Source organism: Suillus discolor (genome assembly GCF_016758755.1).
Source record: "Suillus discolor strain FC423 chromosome Unknown F5147scaffold_46, whole genome shotgun sequence".
NCBI classification, from domain to species: Eukaryota; Fungi; Basidiomycota; class Agaricomycetes; order Boletales; family Suillaceae; genus Suillus; species Suillus discolor.
In genome coordinates, this window is record NW_024541293.1 from 1 (window position 1) to 12,544 (window position 12,544).

At 44.7% G+C, this 12,544-nt stretch overlaps 2 protein-coding genes across 2 annotated transcripts; both read left to right on the top strand.

Moving 5' to 3' along the window:
• Positions 1-3,020: 3,020 nt before the first annotated feature.
• Positions 3,021-3,974, top strand: F5147DRAFT_776143 (uncharacterized protein; the record flags this gene model as incomplete). The annotated part of the gene is made up of 2 exons (XM_041441814.1): positions 3,021-3,318; positions 3,370-3,974. 2 exons carry the CDS (start codon positions 3,021-3,023, stop codon positions 3,972-3,974), a joined length of 903 nt encoding a protein of 300 aa, XP_041290260.1.
• Positions 3,975-8,579: 4,605 nt separating this feature from the next.
• On the top strand, positions 8,580-9,297 carry F5147DRAFT_654886 (uncharacterized protein; the record flags this gene model as incomplete). The annotated part of the gene is made up of 2 exons (XM_041433913.1): positions 8,580-9,204; positions 9,254-9,297. 2 exons carry the CDS (start codon positions 8,580-8,582, stop codon positions 9,295-9,297), a joined length of 669 nt encoding a protein of 222 aa, XP_041290261.1.
• Between the last annotated feature and the right edge of the window lie 3,247 nt (positions 9,298-12,544).

The window sequence follows — 12,544 nt, forward strand, 5'->3', positions numbered from 1 at the left end:
GTCTGCTGTCTGTGCTGGCTGTCTTGCTCAGCCGTTCTTCTTGTTTTCGGTTGGTCTTTTTTGTTCTTTGGTATTGGACACACACAGATGTGTGGTGTCTTTCAACTTGAATCTTTTGTTACGAACTAGGATAGTTCTAACAACGACAACTCGACAGAGTTTATGGTTGTTGAGATTCTCAGTCTCTCAGACAAGAGAGAGTTCTGTGGACTTAGTCAAAGGAGTGCTTTGACTAAGAATCGGGTTTCAAGATGACTTAAGATTGGAGGTCTTAAGCGAAGGAAGTTCCAGGTAAAACCTAGTAAGATTCAAGTGAAGAATACAAGTGTAATACATGTGCTTAAATAGGTCCATATGTGCGCACAGACCAAGTCATCGTGAGATAGTAAGTACAGTTCCAAGAAAGGAAGGCATATCGTATGAGTACAAGAAGAATGAGATAGCGGTTGTAACACATGTTGCCAATTTCGCCACTGCACGTGAGTCGTCCTTGCATTTCATTCAATCTTAAATGCATACATAGAACGGACATCTATGTATGCACTCGAGGTCAAGGACAGTGTCAATGCTGGACCTGAAGGATGGGGACTTGATCATGCTATTCGCTCTTGGGGCAACTATTGGAATACTACATACTACAATTATAGTATGTGGTCCATTTTATTTTTGATTGATTGGATGATGAAGGTTGTCCTGATCAAGATGTACAGTACGTGCTCTTGGGATGTGATGTCGCTTGCACTGCTGACGGTGAAGACGGAACCTGTCTAGGGATGTTTGACCCGACTGCCATCTACTGGACTAATATCACTGTGGATAATGCCAACAGATCGTGGTTTTGAATGGTGTATGCATTTTTATTGGCATCGATATCTAATCTGACGATCTTACTAGGTGCAACCAAATTGGTTTCTACCCAATGTGTCTTGATTCTGCTACCAGTGTCTGTCACTTCAGTTTGCTTCGCAGCAACACTACTCCTCCTACTCTTGTCTGTCGTCCACATTTGTCTAAGCCACATCAGCAGTTGCTGACATGCACTGGGTGTTTGTGTATGGTGTTTGTGGTGTTGGGAATGGCATGGTGGAGCTCCGGCCTATCGTCTGAAAGCTTAATTGAACCCAGTTTGAATGCGAACTGGACCTCCCGAACGTGTTCAGTGACATTCGGTCCAGGGTTCGACCAAATGGCTAAACCGAACCTATGGTTCGGTTTGGTGTTTGGAAAAATTGGCCCAAGAACTGGACGGAACTGGTGTAGGTATACAACACAGAGTGGGGCTATACAAAGATGGCTCCAAACTGATATCTTTATGTTGTGGTCTTGCACTGCCTAGTCTGCTATACTTGGTGACAAGTGTGTTCGACCCAGGGGTCTGCGGTCTGGGAATAGTTTTGGGGGTCAGTGGGTGATGTGAGGTCAATAATCCGAGCACAGGAAACAATGTCTGAAGGTATAATTATGATATCCGATGCAAAAGCATTAGGTCCGATGTTTTTTGGGTTTTGGGTTATTGGGTTCGGGTTTGGGGTATCGGAAACTAATAGTAACATGATAGCGAGCGTTGGGAAAGCGAGTGGTGTGCGCAATAATAACCATGATGGATATGGACAGTGAAGGAACAATGATATTTGCAATGTCAACTAAGAACTACAAATTATCGGGTTTGACCCCCAAGTGTCAGAGACGATTCTCCTCTACTCGGATGATGATGATGCTATGGGGAGTCCAATATTTATGTAGATACATAGAAATCTGGAACCCTACAGGTGAAAGTAGTAGCGCAATATTTCGGGTCCGATGTCCTATGTAATAAGACATGATGTACTGTGGACTATGGGAATACATGTAATAACGCAGTCGACAATGTTAGGGATGTGAAAACAAGTAACTACGCACCTAGTGGGGCTAGCGCGATGAGACTGGACATAGGTAGGATGAGTGTGCTGACATGCACGAAACCTGTTTTGTACATGAACATGGCAAATATCTGGCTTATAATACCTTTCATAATAGCCTATGGGTCTACCCAGAAATTTCTATGCATCGTCCATATTTTATTTGAGTATTTTTGGGCTCAAATTTGCTCAGTACTACTTAATGGTTTAAAATAATACTTATCCTTCTGAAAGATTGCCTTCAAACTTGTGATTTGTCAATTAGTCAGCAGTTTCTCACACCTCCTAGAATTTTCCCATGCATTTTCACATATTCTAGGGTATGTTTTGTGTCATGTTCTGACATATTCACATATGCGGGTTTTTCATTTTTACGGTACTGAGAGGAAAGTTTGAAAGACTTCAAACTTCATTACATAATCAGTCTCATGTGACTTGGTGGCACGTTATGACACCCATGCAAAGCTTCATCATAACAAATATGCAAGACAGAACACCCCAACTTTCTGATGGTGGAGGCTTCTTGGACCTGAACCACCACCTTCAGGTAGGGTGGCACCCACACAGGGTGTCACCCGATGCTGCCAGTGTTCACATAGAACATAGCATTATTCACTACATGAATCTATAACTTAGTTCCCCAAGCAGAGTTGTTACTGAGAGCCCCACATGCAAGAAACGCGTGCCCGTCACCTACAACACACAAATCCCAAACCACCAGACAGTAAGAACCAACTGCAATGGAATCCTCTTCCACCCCTGGCAATAAAGCACTCTAATGCACCACCAGACCGCTAAGAGGAACACTTGCATCACCACGAAGACCAACGACGAGCACACTCGCCACCAATGTTCCAATGGACCGCGTGGCACAATGCCCCGATAAGAACAACAAAGATCTTTGTTCGCCCTCACATAATACACCGCCACTCATGAGCCACTCCACGCTCACAAAGGACCTTAGAACACTCCTTCCCACATTCAATAAAGGATCTCAGCTGAGCAAACACTTAAAAGCTGCAAGACCTTGATAAATCTCAACAAGCCTGAACTGTCACCTCCCACACCTCATCGTTATACTCAACGAACCAAGATATAAGTCAAAGACATCGTCCATCCACCATGAGCCAACCAACTACCACCATCACATCCACCACCATATCCACCACTGCAACCACCCCCCCAACCCACCATATGAATACGGACTCTTGCGCTGGCAAGAGGAACCGCCCGGCCTCCCCAGTCGCAGACACCAACCCTACCTCCAACCAGTCCACTGGACTAGTACAGAATCCTACTTCTGCCCCCTCCGCTCTCACAAACAAACACCCGAACATTGAAAGACCCCCCCAACCACCTGCGGCCCAGAACCAATGGGACTTTCTCAGGTCGGGCAACACAGTCACACCTGAAACTTCGGGTAGGCCTCAACCACCTATAAACTTTTCGTATACTAATATACAATCACTAGTAAATGGCGTTAGAACCCTGAATAGCGGTTTCAGAATCACCGCAACCCTGCCGGGTGGCTTCCCAACCCCCCAACTCGGCCAATCAACATGGCGCAACATCTCCCAAGTACTGAAGGAAAAGTGGCCCCAGAAGGAGGGTGCCAAGGCATGGGTACGCACCTACCAGGCCAAGCACGAAAGCAACGCCCAGAATACGGTAGCCAAACTTAAAGATGCCATCACCAAGATTATAGGCGATTCAGACGCAGCAACTCTAGTCGTAAGCACCCCCACCGCTGCTGTCAAACTCGTCGAAAGACTCCCCCCCCCATGGCACTTCTTAATATCCAGGATCCCCCCCGAGGCGATCAAACACCTTGTTCGTCTCCAGGTGTGCTCATCGCCAGAGATCTCGTGCTTCTTCATCCCCTTCGAACAGTCACTCCCCACTTATGCATTCACCTTGGAGAATTTCTCCTTCCCCGACTCTGAAGCCACCAATAAGGAGATCATGGAAATAGTCAAAGACACCATCCGCGCCAACCCCGAAGTACTTCAGTACATCCACGATAACATCCCCGTCGCAGATGCCAAAGCGGCAATTTGCACCATCGAATCCATTTGAGTCGATAGCCTCACCCTAGCTCATTCCAAATCAATGAAAGAAACTGTCTGGAATGTTTACTTTGAATCCCCCCCAAACTTCACCTCAAAGCAATATTTCGATTGGACATCCCTCCTCCATAGCTTCTTCTACATATCGGAAGACTACAGCTACGGCACTGCCCGCCACGACACACAATTCATGTGCGTCGGCTGCAAATCATTCGACCACCCAACTGGGCTATGCCCCTTCCCCAAAATCCTGGGCTGGTTTGGTCCCTCTGCCACCGAGGACACAAATGCCACCCTTGATAACCGCTCTATGTCTGCCCATGGTCATGGGGCATCTAACAGCAACAACAGCCGAGGAAGAGGCTTCACTAGAGGCCACCCACGCGGTGTACCGCGCAGTAGAGGATGGAAAGGTAAAGAAAGAGCCTTCTAAACCATGCCGCTCTCATTCCTGCCTCAAATAAGTACAAGCCTCAACGGCCGTCTCACATAAATCCAAACTTTAACTGTACAATGTATCGTCTTAGAATTATCAGACCACGCAATAAAAGCAGCTCGTTGTGCCATCCCCCGATGTAAGGATTGAGGGAAGCCTGTCTTGTAAATACTACACAGGTACACGACGACAAAAGCATTGAGTCTATGGGAGCCCACATTTACTGCTTTGAACAGGAAAGCTCCGGACATTCTCAAATATAAATGGCGACCTTTTGAGGTCTGGGATGTGCCGTGTGGACACACTGAAGTCATGGATAAGTCACTCTTATCGCCTTATCGAACTAGTTGACTCGCCTACGACATAGTTCCCCCTTCATTTGGCTGGGATAAGCTAGCGTGGCCCAATGCTGTGGTTAAGGCACGGTGCTGTAATATTAACTGCTACTTCTACAACACAAAACCCCAACAACTCAACTACGGTACACAAAAATGGCAATGGTGACGGCGCTCGCAGGTCCGGAGGGGGCTGTGCTTTGCCCGCCAGCAATGCCCTCGAGGAAGGACCAGCGGGTTATGGTGATGGGCACCACAACACATCTACTGACCTTCCTCCCCCCACAGATATCCCACACCACACCTCCAGCCGTAATGGGCTTCATGATGACCACCCCATCCATGAGACTCCCCATCCCGCTTCCCGTCAGAACTACCTCTCGGCTACCCACCATAGCCCCCAAGGTCATACCCAAGACCCAAACCGAACAGCGCAGAACCAGCGCCAAAACACCCAACACAAGGGCCGTAAGACCCGCGCGAATGTTAAAGTCGCATCCCTGAATATGTGCAGCAGATGGCACAATGGCACCGACAAATGGCCACATATTAACCAGCTAATCAAAGAAAAGAAAATTGGAGTGTTAGCCCTCCAAGAGACGCATCTCACTAAAGAAGACAAGGACATACTAAACGCAACACCAGGCTTCAGAATTCATATCATATCCTTGATCGACCCCGTGTGCACGAACGCTAAAGGCATAGCCATAGTAATTAATAAAAGGCTGCTGGGGACTTCAGGAATCAAGACACATGAACTGGTACCAGGTAGAGCATTACTTACAATAATACCATGGCATAAAGACACCCCCATCAGAATCCTTGCGATCTACACCCCAAACGACATGCAAGCAAACCAACAATTCTGGGAACTAACCAAGTTGAAACTGAGAAACCTGCCAAAGCCAGACCTGATGCTGGGCGATTTTAATGTAGTAGAGGACTCACTTGATCGTCTGCCCCCAACACAGACTCAGCTAACGCATCTCACTCCTTACACCAGCTTAAATCCCATCTCCAGATGAAAGATGTTTGGCGACACGAAAACCCGAGTGCGCTGTCCTACACCTTCTCACAATCCGCATATCAAGGCGGCAGTCAGTCCTGAATTGACTGAATATACGTGAGCACCGAACTCCTACCTTTCAGCAACGAATGGGACATCACCCCTCCCGGCATACACACCGATCACCAGATAGTTTCGGCGAGAATCTCCAGTAAGCGAATGCCCTACGTAGGCAAGGGGCGTTGGTCTCTACCGCTCTACGTCCTCAAGGATAAGGATCTTGGTGAAAAAGTGATTGAACTAGGCAAAACATTACAAGCTGAAATTGAGACATCTTCAAATCAGCACACCGATAACTTGAACCCTCAGATCGTGTTCAGCTGCTTCAAAGAAAAAGCAATTCACATTTGCAGAACCGCAGCGAAGAAGACGATCCCGAAGAAAGTAAACCATCTTAAGTCCCAACTAAAGACCACGATGGAAGACGTGAGCCTCTTGGACGAAGATAAGCGCATCATAGGCCTGCATATCCAAGAGAAACTCAATCAGATGGAAATACTGCGACACGACAATGCCAGAGACCACTTAGCTACTAAAGTATGGCTAGAAAGCAAATCAGCCGCCAGTAAATTCTGGGCCAAGTCAGGTAAAGAACAGAAACCTAGGGATACTATCATCGAGCTCAGAAAACTAGACTCTGACGCGAGAAACCCAACATACGAACACAGATCTGACAAGATGGCCGAGCTGGCAAGAGATTACTATAACGGCCTACAGACGGAAGGCCTGGCTCCCAATGACGAATGGGATCAAGCCTTTGAGACAGTCCTGAACTCGGTAACAATCAGACTTGGACCAACCGAAAAGATAGAACTAGAAAACACACTCACTGAAGCCAACGTCGAGGAAGTACTTAAGCTACTACCCAACGGAAAAGCCCCAGGGATAGACGGAGTCCCGTACGAATTCTGGAAATGGGTGAACGAAAAGTCAAAGTCAACACCCAAAGACTCAAATGAAAATGAAACACACTTTAACTTTATCAAATGCCTGACAGCAGTATACAACGACATTGAACATAACAGAATAGCAAAAGGCTCATGCTTCACCGAAGGTTTACTTAACCCGCTGCACAAGAAGAAAGATCGAAGGGAAATAGCCAACTATAGACCCATTACCTTGCTGAACTGCGATTATAAGGCTTTCACCAAAGTGTTAGCTCTCAAACTAGTGCATACAGTACCATCCATCATCCACGAAAACCAAGCCGGTTTCGTGCCAGGTCATAGCATCACTGACCAAATAAGACTTACCCAAATGATCATGGAGTACGCCGAGGTCGAAGAGATCAATGGAGTTATAGTAGCCCTAGACCAGGAAAAAGTGTACGACAAAATATCACATGAGTATCTATGGAAAATACTTAGGAAATTCGACGTACCGGAAAACTTTATTAAGACCGTCAAATCCCTATACGAGGAGGCGGAGACATCTGTAATGATAAACAGTGAAATTAGCTCTAAGTTCCAAGTTACCCGCAGAGTCAGACAAGGCAATCCCCTATCATGCCTGCTATTTGATATAGCAATTGAACCCCTAGCAGAAATGTTAAGAAAATCTGGCCTAACAGGATTCAAAGCCAAAGAAATGGTGTACCGTATGGTAGTCACGATGTTTGCTGATGACACAACTGTCTACCTGACAGAGAATGACAAGTTCAGCGACCTGACAGACATCCTACAATGCTGGTGTAAGGCCTCGGGTGCGAAATTCAACACCGAAAAAACAGAAATCATTCCTGTAGGATCGAAAGAATACCGAGAGAACGTCTTAGTAACTCATAAAATAAATGATTCACAAGAGTGCTTACCAGACAACATAGAGATAGCCAAAGATGGCAAAGCCACGAGGATTCTAGGAGCGTGGGTTGGAAACAACACTGACGAGCATGCAATTTGGTCACCAATACTCGACAAAATTGAGAACACCCTACAGAGATGGGAGAAATGGCACCCGACCATTGAAGGCCGCAAGATCATCATCCAACGCACAGTGGGAAGTATGTCGCAATACCTAATGACCGCCCAAGGAATGCCAAAAGACATTGAAGACTTGCTGATGAAACAAACCCGCGAGTTTGCATGGGATAGCGGAGGCCACAATGCTGTTAGTATGGATATACTGTTCTCACCAATTAGCAAAGGAGGTAAGAATATATTGAACTTACGAGACCGCAATGAAGCAATATAACTCAAATGGCTCAAAGGCCTCCTTGCCCCGACATTAGAAAGGCCTCCATGGGCCTTTTTTGCCAACGCGATCATCGACAAAGCTGTGCAGAACTCTCCTGTTGTAAGACAAAATGCAAAGATTAGCAATTTCCTTCAGACATGGGATCCATCCCTGAAAAAGCTGCCCGCTCACCTGAAATGTATCCTTAAAGTTGCTAAGAGACACAATGTCAGATGGGAAGCCATAACCATAGAACCAGCAGTAGCCTGCCAACTACCCATCTGGTTCCACATAGGTGCCTCTGACAGTATCAATAAACTAAACAATCACCTGTATGCCCACTGCTTAAGAGACAACCATAAAATATGTTCAGTCAACGATATTGAAATCCTAACACAATGACAGGATCCCACACACCATAAGCACAAAGACTGCCCTTGCCCACACTGCACAAACGATAGGTCACTGCAATGTAAAAAACCATTTAAATGCGCAATCCTAGCTAAGGAACTCCTCACCTGCATCCTGCCTAAGTGGAACCCAGAGACGAGTGCGCCATCATATACTCTCCGCATCGCCCCCGAACAGATACCCAACAACAAAACAATGGATAGCGACAAAACACCCGCAATGTTCAGCCCCATATTCCCATCCCCAAAGACCCTAGACGAAGGTTTCCAAGCATTTGTAACCCAGAGGCCTCCATGCACCTCCCTGGCGAGCCAAATGCCCACCCCACAAAGGCACACCCCTGAAATAGCCAGGATAACAACAGTCGATGCCCACCAAATCAACATCGATGGCAACCATGTATCCGCGGGCATAGCCTGGTTCGATAACAATGACCCATGTAATGTATCTGTCAAACTATCAGAGGAATTAGCTGGCCCCAGAGCTGGGGAAATTGGTGCACTCCTCATGGCTATCTCCACTCTCCAAACCGACACTCCCATACATATAACCACCAAGACGTTGAAACTACGAAAGGACTTAACCGTCAATCTACCAAGACTTGAGGACACAAACTGGATCACTCACCCAAACAGCAACATAATGAAAGCATTGATAGCAAAACTGAGGGTGAGATCAACTTTAATAACTCTCTTGGACTGGGACAAAAACACACCGAAATACGTCACCGATAAACTTCAGCTCCAAACAAAAGAATGCCTACTAAAAGATAACCACGACAACATACCAACCGAAATAGACGCACCACTGGAGCTCACCGGTATGAAACTAAGTGTAGGATCACAAAAACTGTTCTACCAAAATATCAGACGAGCAAGACAACCAGCCAAGCAACGCAGATGTACCAACATGAACATGGCTATGGCAATACATGCCACAAGAGACATCTCCAGTCAAACACCGACCAGTGAACAAGTCTGGTCGTCGATAAGGGATTGTGATACCCTAAAAAACATAAGAGGTTTCCTATGGAAATGCTTACACGGAGCATATAAGATAGGTGAGTTTTGGGGTAAAATCCCACACCTCGAGTGAAGAGGGATATGCGATATATGCAGCGTACCTGAAACGATGGAACACATCCTCCTCAAATGCGAGTTGACACCACCGAGAACGATATGGAAGGCAGCACAAGACCTCTGGTGTAAGAGAGAAGCCACCTGGCCGGAAATCTGTTTCGGCACAATTTTAGGATGTAATTTAGCCACATTCTGCGACAACAACGGAAAGAAAATGATAGGAAAGAGTAGACTCTTCAAAATAATAGTGCTGGAATCAGCCCACCTCATTTGGAAACTGAGGTGCGAATGAGTCATCAAATACGAAGGCAAACATGAGAAATTCCACTCAGAAACTGAGGTATATAACAGATGGGTACATACCATGAATACAAGACTGAAATTCGACCAATTATTTACTGACTCGTCGAGATACGGGAACAAAGCTCTCAAATCGGAGATGGTACTAAAAACCTGGAGCGGAGTATTACTGAATGAGGAATATCTCCTGGACAATTGGGTCCACAAATCAGGGGTTTTAGTGGGTATGGCGCCCCACCGTCCTGCAGTACGGAATAGGTAAATCCGAAAAGGCGCCAAGTCCCACACTGCAAAATTGCGTACATAAAGTATTTCCTCTGGGTGATTATCTTTACAACTACAGGTGCAACTCCTGTACCTCCAATGTATCTACTAGGACTGACCTTGTCAGTTGCTAGCAGATAATATTGTTCCACCCAAAAAAAAAAAAACAAATATGCAAGACCAACACTATGGTATTTAACAAGTTAACATCAGACTGTGAGAATCTCAACAAAGTTTGAACACAGCTTGAGAGTACAGCATTCAGGCAGTGCAGAGGCAGTGTACATAGCTTTGTAGCACAGGTTAGCATAGCCACAGAGCATAGCCACTAATGTTGATTTGAAAGATTTTGGAATATTCTATTAGACAACACTGGAGTTTGGTGGAATAGTCTGGAAAATTCTATGACATTCTTTGAAACTTTAATGGTAGATTAGTAATCAGTAGCATAGCCACTAGTAGAGTAGTATATAAGGGGTCCATTTTCCCCTCTAATAAAGAGAGCTCCAAGCCAAGTACAGAGAGCCCATTTCCATATTATCTAAGCTTGAGTGTGAATAAGTGAGTGGAGAATAAGAAGAGTGTTCAGAGAGCTCTTTTTAAACTCTCACCTCTAAGATACTAAGTGACATACTGAGTGAAATATTAAGTTATTTCATTCCACTTTTTGACACTATTTCCCATGACATACAGAAGCATATTTGAGGCCAACATTGAGCCATACTTTGTACACTAGCTGGTACATGGTTATTAGTCATCTAGTGCAGATATATTCCAGTTCTCTTTTAGACACAGGAAACATATTCTGTGAGGAGAATATACATATTTTCATCAGCAAAGGAAGACAAATAAGACTAACAGTCAGTCACTAATATTAAGAACTTGGCCCACTTCAGTCTGTCCTGTGTCACACTCATCGTATAGTGCTTGAGCAGCAGAGAGTAGGTTTTGAAGTTACATATTAGTTCAGGCTGATCCGTATAGAGGCTTAGTTTGATCTCCAATTGGTTTGTGAAGATAAGGAGTATCGTTATAGCTCTAAGAATCATCACATAGTCATACATCTGTATTCGTTGAAGTCATAGCACTGCATTGCGCCAGTTATTGACTTTCTTTAGGATCATAGCACTGCAACAATCCAGTTGTTGATTCTGTTTCCCCTTTAGTCACTGTGTACTTCTGAGAACTCAACACACTTTTCTCATGAACAACTATGTTATCAACTGTTGGTATTTGTCTGAACCATTGACTGTGGTAGGATACTGAAAATTGGTGATTTTCCTGTTTTCACATCCTAGTAAGACAGCACACGATATCCAATTGGCCAATGTGAAACCTGATGTCTGATATCCGATGTTTTCGGGTTTGGTGCGTATTGAGTCGGATATGATAGGGAATGATTTGGATAATGATTAGCATTCAACATGCATCGGAAAATAGACCTCTATGAGGCCACAAGGACTCCAAGTCCTACACCGGACTTCGGCAGCACTAGTGCTGGCTTTGCTTCTGGTCAGTCACACACATCAGTCTATGTCATTAAACAACCTCATGGCTTAACTCTCCTCACACAGCAGAGGGATTGTGGGTGCCTTTCTCTAAGGTGTGTGTATTGTGTGTTTTTATACTACTAACTACTTTGTCCTTCTGATCTCTTTCCTTTGTTTCTCCCCTCTTGTCCCTCCTTCCACTCTTCTGGTGCTTTCTGGTGTCCACTACACATGTTCAAGCCACATCAGCATTCACTGACATGCACCAGTGTCTTATTACTTGAGGGTCTTATATGTTTTCATATAAAATGCAGTGACACTATAACTACATTTTGATAAGACAAAAGCTGCCAACTCCTCAAGTACATGATCAATGGATTTTCTACTTCTTGGTTGATAATGTGCTGTTCGTTGGAGGCAAGACTATATAGTCAGTCGTTTAGTTAAAGCAATGGACTGTTGAAATGAAATAGACAATGTCTGATATAGGTAAAATTCCTAAGAGAGTTATTGAAATGTTATGAACAGAGTGATAGACAGTAATACAAGAAACTATCCTAAATAAGTAGGCTAAACATACTTCAAGCTAGAAGGGTGTGAGAACCTATGACTAAGCTGGACCTCAGGCTGTGGCTGAAAGGTCTTGCAAACAAAAGATGGGAATGCTGACTAAGCTTTTCCCAGACAAATCCTTGCTGATATAATTACAACAAGAATACAACAAATCTAGACCACCTAAGGACTAGATAACTAAATATAAGTGATAGACTAGCTGGAGTCCAACAATAGTAAGTAAATACAAGACTAAGATTACCTAATCTCAGTGTAGACTAACTAAGGGAAATACTGGTCCCTACACTTCCTATGACAGACAGGTGAAGTGGGAATTCTCCTCTGTAAGAGACAGATAAAGTGGAAAATCTCTTTTTTTAGTAGAGAAGAGGTTCTCCTTTTATACATTTGACGTAGGAAAGATACCTAGGTACCAAATGAATATCTGGAATATCCTGCTCCACTTATTTGTAAT